General features: G+C 61.4%; 1 protein-coding gene and 1 long non-coding RNA gene across 2 annotated transcripts; one reads left to right on the plus strand and one right to left on the minus strand.

Annotated features, from left to right (window-relative positions):
* Positions 1 to 234: 234 nt before the first annotated feature.
* Positions 235 to 20,955, minus strand: KCNJ4 (potassium inwardly rectifying channel subfamily J member 4). The gene is made up of 2 exons (XM_037068458.1): positions 20,854 to 20,955; positions 235 to 1,925 (listed from the first exon to the last, which is right to left on the minus strand). Exon 2 carries the CDS (start codon positions 1,884 to 1,886, stop codon positions 552 to 554), a length of 1,335 nt encoding a protein of 444 aa, XP_036924353.1. The 5' UTR covers positions 1,887 to 1,925; positions 20,854 to 20,955; the 3' UTR covers positions 235 to 551.
* On the plus strand, positions 3,536 to 6,270 carry LOC119002514 (uncharacterized). Its single transcript, XR_005069755.1, has 2 exons — positions 3,536 to 3,743; positions 4,835 to 6,270. It is a non-coding gene; the product is annotated as an uncharacterized LOC119002514 (long non-coding RNA).
* Positions 20,956 to 22,062: the final 1,107 nt, after the last annotated feature.

Genomic DNA, 22,062 nt, shown 5'->3' on the forward strand with positions numbered 1-22,062 from the left:
GGTGGGCGGGAGGAGGGGTGCACAGAGAGGGCTGCGCCCCCTTGTCCTGCAGGTACAAATGGTAGAAGTGGATGCGGTGCCTCCATCTCTCTCCATTTATAGATATTTACAACAGAAAGTCATGAGCAACAGGCCACAGTCATGCAAAAGAAACGCACCCCTCCCTCCTCCCCCCACACTAACCCCTGCCCACCCCAGAACCCCGAGATGCCCACCCCCCAGAAGTCCAGCCGCCTTCCCCAAGGTTCTGAGAACAAAGGGGGCGTGTCTTTGAAGGGTTGATGGGGAGCAGAGGTGGGGGGTCTGGGTCCCCGAGCCACCAGCACGTAGGCACTGGGGGAGCTGGGCTGGCAGGGCTGAGAGTTCCTGGGACCTTCCCAAGCTTGGGTTCTGGAGCCAGTAGGGAGGGATCCCCCAGCTTTAAAGCCCCCACCTCCCCCTGGAAGGTCCACGGAGCCAGGGTCAGCTCTGTCCTGAATGTGGAGGGGGTCCTGGCATCCCACCCCGGCAGCAGAGACTCTTGCGGGAGGTGACGGGGCGGGGCCCGGAGGTCAGATGGCCGACTCTCTGCGGTAGGAGACGTTGTCCAGCGGGAGGGTGGACTGCATGCGCTCCAGATCCAGGTGGCTGCCGAACTCCAGCATCCGGATGATGCCCGCCTCCTCCTTGGAGCCTGCCTCCAGACCCAGGCCTGCGGCCACAGCCGCCGCAGCCGCTGCCTCCTCCTCCATCTCCTCTTCCTCCTGGCTCATGAGGGCCAGCTCGTTCTCGTAGCAGAAGGCACTGGGCGGGGGCGGGGGAGCGGGCAGCACGGTGATCTTGCTCTCCTGCAGTTCCCGGGCAGAGCAGCAGGGCGTGCCGGCCACCTCGTAGGTCTTGTGGAAGCGCGAGTAGTCCACCTTGTAGTGGCTCTTCTCCTCGAAGACCACGGGCTCGAAGCGGTGGCCCCACAGGATCTCGCTGGCCAGGTAGGAGCTGCGGGCCTGGGTGGTCATGGCCGTGGCCTCCACCATGCCCTCAAGGATGACCACGATCTCGAAGTCCTCGGACTCCAGCTCCTCCTTGCCCATGCTGTACAGCGGGCTGTCCTCGTCGATCTCGTGGACGATGATGATGGGCGACACCAGGAAGATGCGGTCCAGGCCGATGTCATAGCCCACGTTGAGGTCCCGCTGGTCCAGGGGCAGGTACTCTCCCTCCTGGGTCATGTAGGGCTTGATGAGCTGGGCCCGCACGTGGGCCTCCACGATGTGGCTCTTGCGCAGGTTGCCCACACGCCACATCAAGCAGAGCTTGCCGTCACGCACCGAGATGACCGCGTGGTGGCTGAACAGCAGTGTCTGTGCCCGCTTCTTGGGCCTCGCCATCTTGGCCATGATGGTGCCGATCATGAAGGAGTCAATGACGCAGCCCACGATGGACTGGACCACCACGGCGATGACCGCCAGTGGGCACTCCTCCGTCACGCACCGGAACCCGTAGCCGATGGTCGTCTGCGTCTCCACCGAGAACAGGAAGGCGCCCAGGAAGCCGTTCACGTGCATGATGCATGGCTTGGGGGTCGCCGGCGCTGCCCCGCCGCTGCCTGCAGGGGCCCCCGCCGTGGCCACCCCTGGGCTGGCCTCCAGGTCGCCGTGGAAGAAGGCGATGCACCAGAAGAGGAGGCCGAAAAAGAGCCAGGAGACGAGGAAGGCCGCGGAGAAGATCATGAGCATGTAGCGCCAGCGCGTGTCCACGCAGGTCGTGAAGATGTCCGCCATGTAGCGCTGTGACTTGTTGCTCAGGTTGGCGAAGTAGACGTTGCATTGGCCGTTCTTCTTGACGAAGCGGTTGCGGCGTTTCCGCCGGGGCACGTGGGCCTGCCCGTTGCGGCTGTGCCCGAGCATGTCCTGAAGCCGGCGTGGTCACCTGGGAGGACGCAGGGCCTGGTGAGGGGGAGAAGCCAGACACGTGAGGTGCTGGGAAGCCAGTGCCTGCCGCGGGCAGGTGGCCTCTCCGAGGGCCCCAGGGAACCCAGGCTCCCGTGGCGAAGCACCGGCCAAAAATGCTCAGAAAGGGTGAGCGTTTGGCTGCCTGGACCAGCACCCGAGACTTCCTCGGCCCTGGCCAGCAGGCTGTGACAGTAACAGTGGCCCTGACGACAGGGAGGGTCAGGACCTGAGCCAGTGCCTCCAGGGCTGGCCCAGCTCCGGGACGGGGGCCTGCCAGGCCAGAAGCTGAGCCACCAGGACCCAGGTCCTAGGCCTAGGCCCTCACGCTGCTCTCCCCCCCAGCCCTCCTTTGCCCACCGTTCCAAGCCAGCGCTTCCCAATGTCCAGCTTGGCTGCACCCTCCCACCGAGTCCTGTGGGTGCTCTGGGCCTGCTCACCTCCCTGCGTTCGGCCTCTGCCTTCTTAGGTCTCTTAGGGGCTGGATGTTCTCCTGTGCTGTCCTATACGACTGGCCACCTGTGGGTCTTTATACTAACTTGAAATTAAACAAAAATTTGACTCAGTTTCACAGTTGCACTAGCCACATTTCAAGTACGAGTGCTCGCGGCTAATGTCTACCCTACCGAACGGAGCTGCTATAGGACTTTTCCATCACTGCAGAAAGTCCTACTGGACAGTGCTGGGACCTGTAGCCTCTCCCCAGTTCCTGTCCTGTCCCCAAACTTTTGGGGAGCAGTGATGGGTGAAGACGCCCAGGAGGGTCAAGACAGAGGAAGGGGGAACCTGAGCTCTGGCTCCTGTGTAGGTATCGCTATTCCCATGGCACAGGGAAGGGAAGAGGGGCTCAGAGAGGGGAGGCGACCTACCCAGGGCCACACAGCTGAAACGTGGGTCCAAACCCACATGCATCTAACTCTTCGGCCCTGGAAGCTATAAGCATGGATGAGTTCACGTGTGGAGACCCGGGGGGGAGGTTCCACACCCACTGCCCAGCTGTGTCGCCTGAGGGCAGCGCTTCCCACCTCTTTGAGCCTCACTCTCCTCATTTGTAAAATGGAGATCAAACCCTGCCTCACAGGACCCAAGGAGACAGTAGGCACTCCTTTAGAGCCGGTTGCTCTCCTGCCTGCGTGCCCGCTTCCTGGGGGCAGAAGGAAGCTGGTGAGAGGCAGGACTGGGCTGTCAGCACCCCCAGCTGTTTCAGCAGAGGCGGCCCCTCACCCCACTGAGTGGCGAGTGGCAGGTGCACCAGCTGGGCCCACAGAGGACAGACCCTCCCTCCCTCCCTCCCTTCTGCTGGGGCCCCAGGAGAGAGATGAGGCAGCCAGGGCCCCAGCGGCTGGCAGGGCTGGCCCGAGCCTGGGTTCCTGGTAACATTTTGGCCCAGAATTATATAAGGCTGAAAGTTTCTATTTTCTGTTCTATTCTTCTTCCTGATCTAATTGTGCATCTGTGGCAATGTTTATACACTTCCCCGGTTCAGGACAACTCCGTTGCCGCAGCAACCGGTGCGCGCCAACGCTGTAATTTAGAGATCAACAGCTTCAGAGTCTGCCTGCCTCTTCCAGGGAGAAACGCCCTCTCTCAGCCCAGGGAGAGTGAGCCTGCCCCCCTCCTCTCCCATGGCCACCCCACCTCTGTTCTGGGTTCTTCTCCCTTCTCCCCAGCAAAGGAGATCCCTGGTCCCACAGTCCTAGATGGAAGTCCAAGATCCACCCTGTGACTTGAGCAAGTTACGTGACTGCCCTGGACCTCAGTTTCCTCATCCGGAACATGGGATCAGTAACACCAGTCGGTCTGCAAGCCTGGCAGGTAATGTGGGTGTTCGATGCTGGCCCTTGAGGGGTCTCTCCTGCACCTCCCCCAGGGCCTCACCAGCCAGGGTGCAGGGTGCACCTTCTAGGCTAGAAACAGTTTTCGGGGAAGTCTTTCCTCACTAAACGTCTTTGCCCCTGCTCTGCCCCACTGTCTAGAACTGCTCCACTAACACCACTGAAGGACCTTGATCAAGGAGGAATGGAGGTCGCCCATTTCAAGACCCTGGTTTTACACCTGAGGCCAAGGAGGTCCAAGTGGAGACAGACTTGCTGAGGCTCCCGGAGTGAGGCAGGCTGAACCGGCCCCGAATCGGTCTCCTCCGGAGGGTCTGGAGGAGGCAGGAAAAAGACCCTGCTCCTGCCACCTCTCACATTTTCCCTCTGATTTGGTGGCACTGCAGGCCTCCTCCTGGTCTACAATTCCCATTGCAAAGCACAGCTGATACAGCAGCAGCAACCCTGGAGTCCCAGCAGCCGGGCCAGGTCTCCCGAGCTGCGCCCTCTCCATGCGTGGGAGACACACATGGGAGACGGGAATGGGTGACACGGGACAGTGCCTCCTCAGGTGGCCTCCAGTCCTAGACCGCAGCTGCGAAGGCCGGTCTGAGACCAGGGCCGGTTCTGCCCACACTCAGTCCCCTGGAGGGCGGGAGGGAAGGGGCAGAAGCCCACGCTAGGGGGCACCTCCCCAGCCTGCAGGCCTTTATGCATCTCCCTGTTATTGGGGGCACAGCAGGAGGTGCAGTGACTTCCTCTCAGGGAACAAACCCCTGGAACTGCCAGGTCTACCTCCCGGAAGCATCAGCAACCTTTGTGTATCTCACGGGGACTTACTAAGCACCCCCATGGCTGGGGCAGGGTTATTATTTCTCTTCCCAGCTGATTCTTCAGCTGCGGTGGGGGTAGAGGTGGGGATAGGCGAGGGACGTGCGTGGGGGCAGGGCCGCACAGTAGAAGTGGCAAAGCTGGGATCCTGATTCAGGTCTGGCTAGCTCTGGTCCCAGACTCACCCTGGTCGCCAGCCTCTGGCTCCCTTCACCTCCCCGGTGACCTGCCCCACTGGAGTCCTGTCCCTTCTCTCCCCAGCCCACGGCCCCATCCTCCAAAGCCCTGGCTGCACCGCCAGCTGCCGGCCCTGCGTCTTTGGAGCCCGTGGCCCCCACTGTCTGTCTGCACCACTGGACCTCGTTTTGACTTTCCGAGAACAATGTGCTGCCTGAAGCTTCGCGTCTGGGGTGGCAAGCCCTGGCTCTCACTCTCAGCTCTGTCACCTCCTTGTGTGTCCTCTTTGGACCTCAGTTTCTCCATCTGTTTGATGGGGATGATGACAATGATGTCCCCTCACCGGGCCACTGTGGAGGCGCATGGGACAGCCACCCCGAGACAGGCACGTTGGCTGGGGCTTCTACTGGCATCTCGGGTAAAATGCACAGACTATGGTGAAGAGGATGATGACGAGGGTGAGGATGACAGCAACGTAAGAAAGTCGGCTCCAGCCCAGGCTCCATCACTGAGTGCCCGAGCCAGGTGCTCCGTCTGCCTGCAGAATGCGGGGGCGGGGGGAGTGGGGTGCAGGACAGCTCCCAGGCGGGAGAGTTGGGAACATGTACTGAAACGAGGTGCCCAGCAGAGTCTGGAGTGAAGTGGTGATCCAGAGGGTGGTGTCCCTGGGCCCCCCTTGGGTCTGGATGGAAGACGGACTCCTCTACCATAGGGAGCAGGCTCGGAGGGTGGGGCAGCTGAGGGACTCACTCAGTGCCCCCAGAAAGGATTCTAGAGGATTCTAGAGGGTGAAACGTTTTCCCTGGGGAAGTGGCAGGAATTCACACTATTGCCCCACCTCCCAGCCCCAGAGGAGCACAGAGCTGCCCCTACTCCAGCCCTGAGGGAGGCCTCCCAGGCCTGACTGCCGATTTGGGTTGGTGACCTTCCGGCTCTGGCACGCAGGGCCATGCAGGAGAGGGCAAGGACTCAAAGGCCAGGCAGCTGAGCGGTGCTCCTCAGCCTGAAAGGAGCGGAGGGTGGATCTCACCATGGGGGAGATCGTGGCAGATCAAGGGCAGCAGGTGTCCCCTGCTGCCCGCAGACCCTGGGAGGTCGGGCCCTCTTCTCTCAGTGAACGTGGCAAGCCCCCGTCTTCCCTGTCCCGGCTCAGTGGCTTCCACTGCACTGGGAGTCTTGGTCCATTTTTCTGCCTGTGTGTCCTTGGGCAAGTTGCTTAGCCTCTCTGGTCCCTGAACTCCTCATCTCTCGGGGAGGCTAATGACAGCCCTTCCCACACAGGGTTGAGATGAGGAATAAACCGGACTGCGGATGCCACATGCCCAGAACACGGCTGGGGACAGAGACACGATCACTCCTGAGGCTGATGGGCCCCCCGGGGTTCAGTGCTCCGAGCCCCTCTCGCAGCCCCGCCCAGTTGGTTCCGACACCAGCACCAGGAAGAGGAGTGGCCTTGGAGTCGCACAGCGCTGGGCTGGAAGTGGGCTCCAGCCAGGTCCTTGACACCTCTGAAGCTCAGTGTCTTTTTTGAAAAATATTTTATTTTATTTATTTTTAGAGAGAGGGGAAGGGAGGGAAAGAGGGAGAGAAACATCCACATGTGGTTGCCTCTCATACACCCCTCACTGGGGGCCTGGCCCACAACCCAGGCATGTGCCCTGACTGGGAATTGAACTGGTGACCCTTTGGTTCACAGCCTGCACTCAGTCCACTGAGCCACACCAGCCAGGGTTAAGTGCCTTCATTTGAGAGAGAATATAGCAAAGCCCACCTTGCAGGGTGGTTGTGAGGGCCAGACACAGGTTGTCAATTGTCATTAAAGCACAGACCACTCAGCGGGTGCTCAGGTAATGCTGTTCCTCCCCCCGTCTTCCTTCGGGGGTCTGACATCCCACCACAGACCTCGCCCTCCCCAGGGCAACGGCGTGACCTCACAAAACCTGCACGGCATTTAGCGTATGCCTCGTGCTCTGGGCGCTTTCCCAAGATCAATTCCTCATTCTCACCGTGACCTCAGAGGAAGTCACCGCTCTCACCCCACTGACCAAACAAGACACCCGAGGCCCAGAGAGGCCCAGCAGCTGCCCCAGTTCACTCAGCCCACAAGCAGTAGACTTAGGGTTCGGACCCGGTCAATGGCTACCAGAGCACGTTCGTAAGACACTCTGCTCTCCTGCCTCGGGGAAACACTGTCACGTCACACGTTTCTCCCACTTAGCAAACATTTATCACTCTGTGCAAGGTTCTGTCGCGCCAGTCCTGCTGGGAAAGGACAAACTGGGTCACAGGGAGTTGGAGCCAGGACGCAGGTCCCTGGTTTCAGGTCCAGCGGAGCCCACGCGCACAGGTGACTCAGGCTCCAGGGCGGCTCTGAGCAGCGGGGTGACCCAGCTCATTCCGCCAGCTCTGCTCCCGGCCACTGGGCCTTTGGGTGAACAGGCTTAGAAAGCAAGTTCCCCAGGAAGTCCCAACAGGCCTTCCAGTCCTGGCCGAGTGGCAGGAGCTGCCAGCTGGCTGGAGGACAGAGGGCCACTGTTCTAACCTGTAAGTGCGGCCTTCGCTGCATTGCCCACGCCTGGCCCCTACCCGCGGGGGAAACTCCCCACACCCCACCCCCCAACCACAGAACTCCCCTCCCCCAGCGGGAGCCCCTCCTACTGGCTAGCCCACCCCACCCAGCACAGGGACCACCCCGAATATCTGTGCCCCTCTTCCCTGCAAGGGTTGGATGGTGACAGGGGCTCCTTGAAGGCTTCTCTTTTCCAGACCCCAGTCTCTCACTGCGGGAGATTCATTCACCACCGCCTTGCTGTGCGGCTCGGGGTCTAGTCTCCTGCGCATGCATCTGCCGAAGTCGCTCCTTCAGTCACTATTTCCCCGCACACCTAACCCACGCAGGTCGTACACAGCCGTCGACCAGCCCAGCCCCGCGGCTGCGGAGAGATGCTCCACACATAACGAGCAGAGGCGGGCCCTCCCCAGCTGCAAGCTCTTGGAGGAAGTCTGTCGTGGTGTGAGAGAGAGGATGAGGGTCTCTGGTCCCGTGGGGGTCCCCAAAGGGCTCTTGGAGGAAGTGGTATTTAAACTGAGACCTGAGTGATAAGTGTGAATCAGGTTGGTCATGAGAACTGTGTGTCGGTGGTTCACAGTTCAGGTGGGGTGTAGAACATTCCAGAAAGGGTCTGGTGTGTCTCGAATCTGCGGCGAGGCCAGGTGTCAGGAGCAGAGTGAGCAGGAGGGACTGTTGCCCAGGGTGAGGCTGCAGGACCCTGGGCAGGGGGCAGGGGGCAAGGTTCTGGGTTTCATCCCCATGGCTGTGGGCAGCAGGCCGGCCCGTTTCACCGGGTTTGAGCATTTACATGGTTATGGGAAACCTTTAAGTCAAGTGGGAATAAGGAGTAATGCCGTAAGCTCCCGAGTATCCGCCACCAGGTGTAAGAAAGAAAACATCCCCAACATGGCCCCAGGGCACCCCTGCCCCGTCCAAGGTGGTGTGGACCCTGGAGTAAGGTGTGTCCGACACTGCGTGGGGCCCAGGGAAAGCAAGAGGCCAGCCAGGGGCCCCTGCTGCTTCCCAGGCAGGCAACGGTGGCGGCTTGGAGGTGCCAGGGCCATGGCAGTGGAGTTTGAGAGAAGTAATCGGACTTGGGACGCTTCTGAACAAAGAGCCAGCGTGGGGGACTGGATGTGAGAGTTGGGGAGAGGGATGACAGGGGTTGGTGATGACAGGAGGCTGAAGGAGGACCAGGTTTGGGAAGTGACACTTCCCAGTGTGCAATAGCCTCGGAATGTCCTGACAGAGACGGACAGGCGTGTTGGACCCCAGGTCTGCCACTTTGGTCCCAGCTGCCCAATGACGCTGTCAGCTGCCAGAGCAGACAGGCTGAGGGCCAGACTGCTGGATGACTAGAGAGGAGGGCCGGGCCCAGGTCCGGCCCAGCCTACAGAAGCAGGCTTGTGGGGGGGGGGGGCGGGTGTCAAGGGGCAGAGGCATGGTGGGGGTGGGGGGCCAGGAGGTGTAAGCACCCAAAGCCAGGGAAGGGGGTGTTTTTGCCGAGTTGCCCAGTGGGCCCTGACCAGCCCAGACCACCAGAGGCCACCGGCCCCACCTCCCTTCTCCACTTGGGTGCCCTCCCCCCCAACCCCCCACCCCCCCACCCCCAGCCAGATGGGGCAGAGACTCCTCCTGAGCCCGGGGGAGGGGAGGTGCCGGGGCCAGGGTGGCTGTGCTGGACCAGGGTTCCCTTCCCTGGCGCAGGTGGCCTCACACAGGCTTTGGCTGTTGTCCCCATCCCAGCACCCCAGCCAGTGGAGTGTAGGGGCATCAGACATGAAGATCCCAGTCCCTTCTCCTTGTACTCGGCCTCTCAGCAAAAAGTCTCGGGGAGCTGGGGCTGCTGGTCAGGGGCTGGGGTCGCCCAGAGCTTTGGGCAGGGGGTGCTGAGGCCCCTCATTCCCAGGCACAGGAGTCCCTGGATTTTCGGCATGGCCCAGAGGCTGCACCTAAGCGGAGGCGCGGGCGGGGGAGGACTGGGGAAGAGGAGAGAGAGCCGAGGGCCAGGCTCGCACCCTCCCTTGCTCTGGGTGGCCCTAGTGGCTTTGGAGAGCCAGGAAACCGCCCCTGGCACTGTGTATGCTCCTGGGACCTCAGCAGGCAGACAGCCACACCCACGGGGAGCCAGGCACCTGGCTGGCCCTGCCCAGCCCGGAAGCAGCTGGCCGCCCGCCCCGAGCGGCTCACCACGCAGCCAGCAAAAAGGGGGAGGGAGCCCCGGAGGAGCGACGTGGGTCCTCAAGATGTGTTTTCAAGTTGAGAAAAGGCAGCAGTGGTGAATACCAAGTATAGTAGCTACCATTTGTACAAAGAAGGAGAGAAAGAAATTTATAGACACACATATTTGCTTGTCTGTGTCGTCTGCGGAAGGAGACCCAGGCGACGGCGCCTCCGCTGCCTGCAGGGAGGGGAAGCGGGTGGCTGGGGCTGGGGCGGGAGGAGGAATTCTCACTGTATTCCCGTGGTGTCTTTTTAATTTTAGAACCATATGAATGTATTACCTACAGAAAAAAGACACATAGAAAGTTTTAAAACCAGCGTGTACATACGTGTATGTTTCTGAGAAAGATCATAGCTTTCATAAGGTCCTCAAAAGGGACAGCGATCCCAGAAAGGTTGAAAACGCTTCACCCACATGCTGTGCAGCCATGGGAAAGTGCCTTAACCTCTCTGAGCCACACCTGTAAAATGGGGAGGAATAACGCTCATGTCACAGGCGTGTTTCCAAGAAGGACACTGACATTGGAAGGTAAGGGCTTATACACTGTAAAGGGCAGAAGCCCTTCTAGAAGGGGGATGGCTTAAAGTCACCTCCCATTCTCTCCACAGCCCCCTCAAGGGCTCCTCTGAGCCACCTTGGTCCCAGCAGCTCTGCCTGGGGCCTGGCTGGCCCTTGCTTCCTCCGTGACTCCTCCAGGCCTGAAGGCGCCTCTCGGTTGCCCTCCTCACTCCCCCTCCTCCAGCCTCCACTGCACACCCCGGGCAGTGCCCGGGCTGAAAATGCCCCCGGCTTCTCTCACCCTCCCAAGCAGTGACGAGCAAATTTGACTCCTACTGCCGACGTCTGCTGGATGTCTGTCTGTGAGGCACGGCACACTCAGCACCGACCAGCCACCCCTCCCCTGCCTTTTCCATCTCAGTCTGTGGCGACCCGGAGGGCCTGCTGCCTGGGTGTCATCCTTCAAACCTCCCTAAAGCCAACAGCTGTAACAGTGGTGCCACTGACATTTAGTGCTTGCTAGGGACCAGGTCATGGCCACCCCTTTAATCCTCATGATGCCCTGGAGGGGGGTTGCTGCTGTTTTCATCCCTGCTGGGGGTTCAGGGGCTCCCCCAAGCAGGAGAACCCCAAAGAGTGGGACCTGGACGCCGGCCCCACACCCAGTCCATGTAGCTTGCACAGTGCACCCCGCTTTGAGCTGCATCGATACCGGATGACTCCACAGCCCCTCTCCCCCTCTGCGCCCCTCCCCCGTAGGCCCATCTCCACCAGCTTGGGACCCACGGCACTCCTCCTCGGCTTAGAGCTCTCCAGGCACCTCGGCTCCTCCCCTCCACTCCTCACCCCAACTCCCGGCCACTTGGGCCTTTCTTCTTGCCCCTCGAACACACCAAGCTTGTTCGTGTCTCTGGCTCTTTACACTGGCTGTCCCGTCTGGTTGAAATCCTCTGCGACCGGCTGCCCCCACCCGCCCACCACACAGGCCTGGATTCAAAGGCTGCCTCCTCCCAGAGAGACCTCCCCGCCTCCCGGGCGCTCTGTCTGGTCTGCGTCCTGACCTCCTCGCAGCGCCTGTCCCATGTCATTGGCAATCTCCTTAAGTGCAGGGACCTCGACACTCTGCCTCACCCCAGGCCCCAGACGCCGAGCAAACTTGTGATGACTGACAAAGCAACGAGATAATTCCAGCCTGTCCTAACTCCCATAAAGGACCCGCGCAGGGCGATGTGGCAGAATGTGACCGAGCAGGAGCTATTTTTGTCACCGTAGTCAGGGAGAACCTCTCAACAAAGGTGGCCTCTGAGTGGAGGCCAGAGAAGACCTTCTGTGACACGGGAGCAGGGGCAGGACACCTGAGGCCTGGAGCCTCTGCCTCCCCCTCCCTCAGAGCGCTGTCCCTCAGGTGTCCTCCCAGGGGGTCAACGGGGTGTCTCAGCATCACAGCCAGGGTCCTAGGCTCAAAACAGAAGCTCCAAGGACGGGGTGGGGGGGGGCATGCTCGAGGCCCAGCAAGGTGCAGGCAACAGGTCTTAGGAGGGTCAGAGGCAGTGGTAGGAACACTCGGCCCCTGCTCCTGCCCCAGCTCATCTGCAGCCATGAATGCCTACTACGCACGGGCAAAGTGCTGGAGCTTATGCATCACTTCTGACCATCTGCCCAGCTGGCTACTGAAGCCAGAGGTTCTCAGGCTCCATTCATTCACTAGCTCATCACCCCAACCGTATGCCGAGCTGCAGAGGCATCTGCCCTCCTGCCTGATGTCTCTCCAGCACAGCCCAGCACCTTGCCTCAGGGTGCTCCACAAATCACCGTGGAATGAATGGTACCGAGCACCTACTATGTACTGGGGGAAGAGAAGTGAGGCACGGCCCCACTTTGCTGAGCAACACATGTTAAGTGTGTGAGGACAAGAGACAAAGGGTCTGCGCAGCCAAGGGGCTTGGAGAGGAGGTCCCCAGGAGGGTGTGGGCAAGCAAGGAGCGCAAAGGTGAAGCAGGGCTGGAGAGAGTGGGGCCTGGGCCCTGGGTGGAGGGTAGGCTCCAGGCCTGGAGCTAAGTGTGCGGCTGGGCAAGGAGTGGAGGGTCTGAGGACACAGCAGCGCCCCCCAGAGTTCTGGGCGCTTATGTTCTTAGGAACCGAGCACCCTGAAAGAGAGGGGTCTGCACACCCAAGCCCCTGCCAGTGGTGCCCACAGGAGTTCTCTACAGAGTAGCAGCTTGCAAACTTTTGACCAAGACCCAGAGTAAAAATAAACGTACCACACACTGCCATTCATTCTATAATGTGTATTTTAAAGGCTGAAACAAAAGCATCACAAATTAATGCTTACCCTTGCTACCTGCAAAGTGCTTGCTATTTTCTCTGCATTTTGTTTAAAAAAAAAAAAAAGGAGTGAACTCACTAAATCACCTTCACAACCACTGATGGGTCAGGACCTGTGAGTCATTCAGAAAGCACGGCCCTGTGAGGTGTTCAGGGTTTGTGGGTGGGTTGCAATGGGGGTCTCGGCTCAACCTGAAGCTGTAGCTGATGGGCTTGGACCACAGGCTTTTGCGGGCACAGCCAAGGGGGGAGTTGTTGGAGGTCACAGGGCTACCTGGGACAGGCTGTCAGACCTTTAGGGTCGCAGGACTGCTGTGCTGGGGCCCAAACAATAGGGACTCTGGGTTCTGGGTCCAATCTTGTCTCCTGAACCAGTGTTAAAACCCCTGCTGCCCCCTGCTAACATATGCCACTCAGCAGTTGCTTGCATACCTCCAATGACAGGCAGCTCACCCCTTCCTCAGGTAGCCTACCAGAGTGTGGGGAGTGAGGCTCTGCCTTGCTATGAGTACAGGGGGTAACTGGAACTCTCTCCATGGCTGGCTGTACCCTCCCCTCTCTGTCTCCTGACTTATCCTCTTCAGGAGCCAGGCCAGCTCCAGCATGAGGCCATGGCCCACTCCATACCCCATCTGGTTCCCTCTATTCCCTGTTGCCCAGTTCCTGCTCCATGTCTAGGGGACAGTGTTGAAGCCCAGCCAGAGAGAGGCTCTTGCCAAGGTCAGGTGGCTCAGGATCTGCAGCCGAAGGGCCTGGCCCCAGCCCCAGCCAGCCCTCCCCCGACCCGAGCGGGTCAGAGGACCGAGAGGGCACAAGGGCAGCTCAGCGCAAAGGTCAGGTGCTGACGCCCAAGACAAGCAGAAAATTGGTACCTGAAGGTGGTGGCTGCTGGGTGTGGGGGCTGGAAGCCCAGGCATCCTCCAGGTGCTGCCCCCAAGTGGTGGGGCCACACAGCAGCTGTGTCAACAGCTGGCCACGTTACACTCACAGGCTCATGGGATCTCTCCGGCATCCCCCGCAGAGGCAAGGGCATAGGCCCACCCTTATGGCTCAGGGCAAGGAGGCTCTGAGAGGAGAAAAAGCTGCCCGAGATCACACAGCCACTCAGGGGTGGAGCTGCACTTGAACCCAGACCCTCTGCTTCCCATCTACAGGCCTTGGCTGGGACTGCTGAGGGTGAAGGAGATAAGCCTTGGGGGTGAAGAGGGGACAGAGGGAAGTGGCTGCCCTTCCTGTCAAGAATAGGCTGGGACCCTCAGGCCCCAGAGTGCAGAACAAAGGCCAAAGGGGGAGGCAGGTATCAATTAGCAGAACTTTCTAGAACAGCGGTCCCCAAACTTTTTGGCACCAGGGACTGGTTTTGTAGAAGACTATTTTTCCATGGACTGGGGGGTCGGGGGTGGTTTGGGGATGATTCGAGCACATTACACTCAGGCTCACCTCCTGCTGCTGTGAGACCCAGTTCCTGACAGGCCTGGACCGATACCGGCCTGCAGCCTGGAGTAGGGACCCCTGCTCTAGAGACAAGTGGGCTGCCCCGGGAGACAGTGAACTGCCCATCAAGTGGGGTGTGGGGGGCTCTGATGCCCACGTGTCAGAGTAGCTGCAGCCCCTTCTGTCCCCATGTTACCCACAGCCAGGGCCCCTCTAGTTCTGTGCCTGCCCCCTCCCCTGTCTGGCCTCATGGAGCTCCTGAATCACTGGCCCCCATTCCACCTGTCCCCAGGCTGGTGGCACCTTAACTCTACAGGGACTTCTCAGGCCGACAGTGGGAGAGGAGGAGCTCCTGCAGGGAGTTTGGGGTGGGGGTTGGGACATGGACACAGGGTGGGGTGGGGGGAGACAGCTGAGAAGTCCCAGAGAGTCCCAGAGGCTGCCTAGACAGTGGAACCTGGCGCTGACTCTGCCACCACCCTCTCCCCCGCTCAGTAAAAAAAACCGGGACTAGGCCATCACAAGTCGCAGTGCATGTACCCTGTCCTCCCTGGCCTTGCAGCCCCTAAGAAGGTTCCTACGGGGACAGTGAGCCCGTCAAGGTCATGTGGTGTAAGTAAGTGGCTGAGCCCGGACGCAATCCCTGGCCCGCCTGAAGTGGCAGCCTTCCTAATTCAGCTGCAGCAGCTGCGACACCGGGCTGCGTCCCTTCCCTCTCTCCGCCCGGGCTTTGCCCAGGAGTGGGGTTGATGAGGAAGCCCTTCCCTCTCCTCTCCAAACCCGGCTGACACAGGGCACGTCTGGAGACAGACAGGCATCCGAAGCCCTCGGGGTGGGAGGTGCAGCAGGGATGGGAGCCCCAGTTCCAGCCAGCCCCAGCTCTGCCACCACTGCTGTGCGACCTTGGGCACATTGCCGTGGTCTCTGGGCTCACCCACTCCCTCTCCCACTGGAGCGCAGGAGAAGAAGCAGACGAAGGAGCAAACCGGGGCCGCCAGGTAAAGCTGGACAGAGTTTACTCCACTGTCCTAAGGCCCAGGGGGTGCCTCTGCCCATCCATGCCCCTGTGCCCTGCCCACTGGGCCTGCCTGAGCAGGCCTGGGGCAGAGCTCCCAGCAGACAGGTCACCATGACAACGCTTCCTCCCTACACAGCTGAGGTCTGGACCACGGAGGCCAGCCTTCCTCAGCAGCCCCTCTCCTTGACCCACCAGTGCCCCTCATGGGCACCTCTTCTCCTGCTGCCTACGGAGGGTGGGTGCTCCTGCTGCTGGCACTGGGGCTGGTCAACAGCCGGCCCGGTAGCCACAGGAAGGGGGGACACAGCCTCAGGGAAAGAACGGACCCCAGGCTGGAAGAGAGGCTTGCTCCCTCCTCCAGGAAGCCGAATGGAGGGTCCCAGCGTGGCAGGAACTGCGAGCGCGGGTAGGCCAAGGGCATGTGGCCCCTTCCACCTGTGGGGCCCTGGGTGAACTCTCGCCCTTCACAGAACCTCAGTTTCCTCACCTGCCAAGTGTGAGTGCCGGACCTCACAGGGTGGCAGGAGGGTTAAGTGAGGTCATGAATGTAAGGGTGGCACATAGGGGGTTGTCCCTCTCTTCAGCAGGGCCCCCGAGGAAACCTCTTTGTCACCCCAGCCACCGAGCAATGTCACCACCTATCCAAACAACGTTCTTGTGTGTGTGAGCGCATGTGTGTGTAAGTGTGCATGTGTGAGTGTGTGCACACGACTGTGGGTGCCTGTTGGGAGGAGACAAGGCCCAGGAGTGCAAGGGGACGTGCAGGGGCCACACTCCAGCATCCTTCCCGCCCATTTGCCTGGCCTATGTCCCGGAAAGAACAGTGGCCTGAGAATCGGGCAAAACCCACCTGTTCAAATCCAGTCCCACCCACTTTCTACTTGTGTCCAGCCAGCCGCTCCCCCGGCTGAGCCACAGTTTCCCCTTCTGTAAGTGGAAAGAGCTGCCGAGGCCCCAAGTTTCGGGTTCGCCCCAGGGACCAGACAGTGGGACGCAGGGTCGGAACAGGCCCGGCCTCTGGGAGTGGGAAGCAGGACCCAGAGCAACTTGGCACGCACCCCTCCCACCCTGCCCCCACCCCCCCGGGCTGCACCCACCCACTGCCGCACAGCCGTGTGCGCGCCTGCAAGAGCGCGCGTGCGTGACTCAAGGTCTATTCATAGCTGCGCTCCACCAGCTGCATCGTCACAAGCAGAGGGGCCTCAGCCCATATTATTATTTCAATTACCATCTGAATTAAAAGTTTGAGCAGCGATCAGCCCACGTAGCAAGGGGAAGAGGGAGCAGGAGAAAAATAAAGATGAAAAGGAGAAGGGCTGGGCCTGGAGATCCCCCCACACCCCTCAGAGGGCTGAGTGGCTGAGGAGGCTGAAAGGGTATGCCAGCCCCCAGGGTTCCTGCCTGTCTCCTGCCCAGGGGCCTCGTGGGGACGAGAAGAACACTCTGGGATGACAGCCCAATGGTGGCTACTTTGTGGGAACAGCTCATAAAACCAGATTCTTGGTCATATGGGCGCACCGAGCACAGAGAAGATGAGGAACTGACCTAAGGTCACACAGGAATTATGCCCAGTGCTGCTGGCTCCAGAACCCTGGCATGGGGCAGGTCCTGCCCACAGTTTCCCCTGACTTCACAGGCAGTGTGACATTGGCATTTGTGGGCAGGACCAAGGAGGACAAACATGGACCCCCTGTGCTTGCTGGTGCCTCTTCCTGTTCCCAAGGCTGACTCCCCTCCCCGCAGCCCTACCTAGGGCCCACACCCTCTCAGCCCTCTGTGGAACCACCCAGCTGTCTGCAGCCCCATCCCCAGACCTTACGCCCCCATCAGGCCACGAGCCCCTCCTAAACCGCTGGTGCAGGGCACAGCACCCTGGCTCAAATCTACCTCTCTGGGTACTTTTGGGCAGGTCACTCTTTGTCTCTGAACCTCAGTCTTGCCATTTGTCACATGAGTTCTCCTTTGATGGTGTCTTCAGAATGGAGCCCCCAGAAGGCCCCAGGGCAAGTGTCAAGCCATAGGGGCAACAGACCATCTCCCGTAGGCTCCAGCCCAGGGGTGGGACATTCTCAGCTCTTCCTAAGGAAGCCCCAGGGACAGTCCTGAGAATCAGGCTGGTGGGCACTCAAATCCCGGCTCCTCCACTCCCGGCTGTGTGACCTTGGGCAAACCACACACACTCTCTGAGCTGTGGCCCACCGTCTGCAACACTGGGACATCGGTCCAACATTGTGGGGTGGCAGGGAAGACTAAAATGGGAAGAGTTTGACGAAGCTCCTAGCCCAATGCCTGGTGACAGCACGAGTCTTCTTGCTGGGAAACGGGTAAATGATGGGAGCCGCCTCCCCACTCCTCCTGGGGGTATCAGAGACTCCTGGGACTTCGGAGGGGAGGTGTCATTCAACCTCGCCCAGGAAGCAGCCGTCCCTGGCTCAGGATCCCTGGCAGGTACTCATCTGGTTCTGTGTGAACGGCTCCGGCAGGGTGATTGAGGAGCTCCCTGTCTCACAGAGCGCGCGCCTCCCCTCTGGGGACCTTCTAGAGGGGCCACAATCTTCCAGCCTAACCCTGCCTCCAGCCTGCCCTGCCTGGGACTGCCTGCAACTGGCTTCTAGATGAACCTCAAAGGGAGCTTTTCAAATAGACCCAATGAGGGACGGAATCAATGTCCAGAGATGGTGGGGACGGGGCCAGAGAACAGGAAGAAAGATAGAAGGGGACCACAGAGAGAACCAGTCCCTCAGAGCTCCCGGGTCAGGGCCAGCTTGCCGCCAGGTCCCACGAGGCTGTGCATCTGCCTGCATCTACTCTCAAGCAGGGCTGGGAGCCAGGAGCCCCGGGTTCAGGCCCTAGTTCTGCTTGTCCACCCCCTACACCATCCCTTCGACCTTGTGTGTAGGGGGAGTCCATGTCCCTCTCGGGGCCTTGATTTCTACTTTTGCAAAATGAGGGCAGCAGGCCAGTGATTTAAGCGCCAAGCCTTCGGTCTGAATCGAGATGCTGTCCTCCTGCCCCGGCCAACACCTGGGCCTGGCCTGGCCCCGCCTCCAGCCCCCGCACCAGGAGCCTTGGAGCCCCTGGGGGTCTGCACTTTCTGGGCCAGAGACCCTCTCTCTTCCCCTGCCCGGCCTTTCACATCTAGTCCCTTTGGAGATTCTGTTGTCCCATGTCACAGGTAAGGAGATGGGGAAGAAGGAGTAAAGGCACCTCCTCAAGGTCACAGAGAGCAACTCAAAACCCAGGAGTCCTCCTCTGTGCCCATGAGAGCAGTCAAACTCAAGGGTGTCTTTTCTCAGGAGAGCCCCCCCCCACCTCGAGTGGCCAACTGCTCTCCATACAGATGTAGTCACTGTATGGGACAGGGTGGCTGGCTGCCCAAGGTCACACTCGAGGCAGTGAAAAACTGGGGTCCGGAGCACAGGATCCCAGCCTCCCAGCCTCGTCTAGCCAGGGCCACGGCAACCCGTCTGGCCTCCTGCTTGACCCTGGGGGCTCCCCAAGATTGAAGCCCTTGTCTCAGCCCTAGGTCTCATTAGGCTGCTCCTGGAAGCCCCCGCCCCAGCCTCTGGGACTGAGGCAGGAGGAGTGAGCAGGAAGACAGGAGAGAAAGTTGAGGGCTGGCCACTTGTCCCCTGGCCACCCCCCACCCAGCACCCTCCCTCCCCTCTCCCTGCGCAGGGGGAGCTGTGGTGATGTAATGCACTCGGCTTTGGTCTTGGTGCCAATCTCAGAAGAGAGACGACAGATTGCGTGAGCCAAATTTGGCATCGTAGGGGGAGAGGCATGAGAAGTGGGGATGTGGAGGAGAGGAGGGAGGAGCCTGGGGAGGTGGGGGAGAAGCCCCCTGCCCAGCAGACCCCAGAGGCACCTGCCCTCCTCCCACTCTGGCCTCCCCCTCCACAGACACCTGGCCTTGGGGCCGCCCCTCCTCACTCTGAGAGGCCAGCCTGGCTGCTTCCTGGCCCCTCCAGCCCCGGCGCTGTCAGCCCTGTGCACCCCCCCACCCCGCCCCGCAACACACCGTTCCAGCTCCATTTCCCATCGCTAGTCTCCTGGTTACCATGTTGCTGGTTGTCATGTCGCTTACATGTCCTCGTGACTCAGTGGTCCCCGCAAAGGGGCCCCCTCCTCCTCACACCCCCTTCATCTCTCACCCCCGCCTCCCCCGGACCCACATTAAGAAGCAGCCCGCCCTGCGAGCCTACACTGTTCCTCCTCCCTGTCCCTCTTATCCTGAGCTGAGAAATCTTTTTGCAGCATCTCCTACTGCTACTTCATTCTCTGGTCCACAAATGTCTGTCAAGAGCCTACTATGCTCCAGGCTTGTGGGAGCTGCCTTCAGAGATGTGGCGCAGTCCGTAAAGCCCTCAGCAGCCCAGTGAAGTCAGTACCCTCATCCCCGTTCTCTAGCTGAAGAAACTGAGGCTCAGGGAGGTCAAGACGGCTACTCAAGGTCACCCAGCAGAAAGTCAAGGCCAGAGCTATCTGTTCCCAGTCACCCCAAAGGCTTTTCCTGGGACAGGAGCTTCCTTTTCAAGGGTAGCCCAAGGGATCCTGAAGAACAGCTCCCGAGCCCCAGGTCATCCCTGTAATTCCCGGACCCTCCCCTCTGTGCTCAGCTCTCTACTTCGAGCCACATTCCCTACTCCCCGGCAGCTGTGCACCTTCCCAAAGGCGAAATGAGCCCTTACTCCCATTTCCCTGCACCTTCCCCAGCCTGCGACCAGCCCTCCGCTCACTTGAGCCCAGGGGTCCTCCTTGGAGGTCAGTGCGCTGCCCTCATTCCACTGACATGGAAGGTGAGGGTCAGGGAGCAAGGGACTGGCCCCGGGTGCTGGTTTCTGGCCCAGCTAAGCTGATTTCTAGGAGCATGAGTGGAAGGTCCACAAGGCCCTCTGCCCGACGTGGAAAACCCCAGAAAGAGTCCTTCCTCCCAGTGGAGAACAGACTCGAATGTTCTAGACTCAGCAATCTAAGCTCTGATTTAGATGCAGGACAGCTCAATGGCCACCAGCCTTAACTCCCGCCACGGTGCCCCCAGCCCTTACCCCACTCTTTTGCCTTTTGCTCCCTTTATCCCAGTGCAAGCCAGAGCCACAATGTGGCCCTGGGGTTCCCAAAGTCCTGAAGTGCTAGAGATCACAGAGCTGGATGTGGGGAAGCGAAACAAACATTGCACACACATGCACACACATACACATGTGCACACATGAACACATGGGGCACAGCTCCTCGGTGGGCCTTGCCGGTGTGGCCTCCCTCCTTGAGCTCTCTGTCCCCTCAACCTGATGCTCACATCACACTGCTCTTGAGGCCCTTCCCTGACAACTTGGCCAGGCCGCCCTGCCTCTGGTGTCCTTCCTCACTCCTGCCTACTCCCATCTATCTCCCTGCCTCCGCTCCCCATTCTGGAGCTGGGGCGCTGGGGCAGGAATGTGACGATGCTGGGGGGCACACTTGGCATGTCGGAGGGGTTCCCTGCTCCCCGGTTCACCTCTCTAGGGAGGAAGACGCGGCGGTCTGCACCTCTCCCCACAGCCAGACCCGACCACTGTGACATGAAATGCCTTGCTTTCTGGATCCCTGTCCCATCACCCTGGGGTCACCAGAGCAAAGTAGGTGCTCAAGACGTGAGACACGGGATTTTGTTTTCTGTCAGAGGGATCATTTGCAAACAGGCTGCAGCCGGGGCTGTGGAAAGGGGAGCCTTCCACCCCCTTGCCACAAGTCACCTGCCTTGAAGCTCCTCTAAACCCAGCGTGACAAGTGGGGGTGGGTGGAGGCAGGGAAAGGTCGGGGCCGGGGCAGGAGGTCAAGGCCAGTTCTGCCCACCTCTGCCCCACTCCTGGCATCAACCCAGACCTTGCTGCTCCCAAAGACAGAAGGACAGAGCTGCCAGCTACTGGGAAGTCGCAGAAACCCGCGCCGGGACTAAGGTAAAGATGCTGAACAAGCGCGCGCGGGGCCAAAGCGGCCGGCCCGGAACACACAGACACGCACGCTGTGGGACAGACGGACGGACAGCGCCGGCGGAGGGCGCGGGCCAGGCTTACCGCGGGGCGGATGTCCGATGAGTGTCCGGGAGGCGGTGAGCGGGCAGCGGGCGCTACATCCCCGGCGCGGTGCGGCGGGCGGTGTCCCCAGGAGAGAGGGGAGCCCGGGCCCCCCAGTCCCGCGAGCCCGGTGGTCCGGCCCCGCCCCCTCCCCCGGCCGCCGGCGGTCTGTCCGTGGGTCTCCGGGTCTCCGAGTCTCGGCGTCACCGCACAGTCCCGGGCCGCTCGCCGCCGGCCACCCAACTTTCAGCGCTGCCCGGCGCCGCACCCTCGGCGCCGCCTGGGCGTCAGCATCGTCGGGCCCCGGGCCCAGGCTCAGAGCGCGGGGCTCCGGGGGCCCATGGCTCTCGCCGCCCCGAGCTCGCGCCCCCCGCCCCGCCGCACCGCGCTCGCCCCGGCCGAGACCCCCTCGGCGGACCGGCCGGGGCCCCGCCGCCGCTTCCCGCGCCCGCCCGCGGGGCTCTGCCCTCTCGGGTCTCGGTCTCCCCGCGGGGTCGCTGTCTCCGCCCCGGTCGCCCTCCGGCCCCTCCGCCGCCGCCGCCTCCCTCTGCCCTCTCTGCCCTGCGTGTCTCAGTCTGTCCCCCGCCCCGTCCCTGTCCTCCTCCGCCTCTCTCCCCCTCGCACTCCCCGCGCGGCCCCGCTGCCTCGGACCCCGGCCCCCGCCGCCGCCGCCGCCCCGCGTCCCCGGCTCGCCCGGGAGCCCGAGCTCCCGCCGCCCGCGGCGCGCCGAGAACTCCCAACTCGCCGCGAGCCGCCCCGCTTTGCGAGACTTTCGCCCCTCCTCGCACGTGACCCGCGCCCCGCTGCGGGGGCCGCACCCCCGCGCCGCCCCGGCCGCGGAGCCCCGCGCGGCCTCGGGGCCCGGCGCGCCCCTTCCCCTCCGCCTGGCCGGGCGTCAAACCCCCTCCCACCCGCTGTTCGCGCGGGGCCGGGGCCGGGGCGGGGGGCTGCGTGGCCCCGCTCCTGCCTGAAATCCTGCCCGGGTTTTCCTCCCGCCTCCGGGAGCGCTCCTCCCAGAACCCAGTCCGATAACCGCTCCCGGGTTTTCCAACCCCCCCAAGGGGCAGGTGGAAAAGGTTCCTCGTGCGGGGAAGGGAGTGGGTGGGAAAGACTCGGTCTGTGCAGGGTCCCTGGGCGTCGGGCCACTCCCCTCAGCGGTCCCCTGCCCCTCCTGAAGTACCAGCAGTTAAGGACCCTGGGTGGCCCGCT

This window comes from Sturnira hondurensis, unplaced genomic scaffold (genome assembly GCF_014824575.4).
Source record: "Sturnira hondurensis isolate 20B ecotype Veracruz unplaced genomic scaffold, ASM1482457v3 Scaffold0017436, whole genome shotgun sequence".
Lineage (NCBI taxonomy): Eukaryota > Metazoa > Chordata > Mammalia > Chiroptera > Phyllostomidae > Sturnira > Sturnira hondurensis.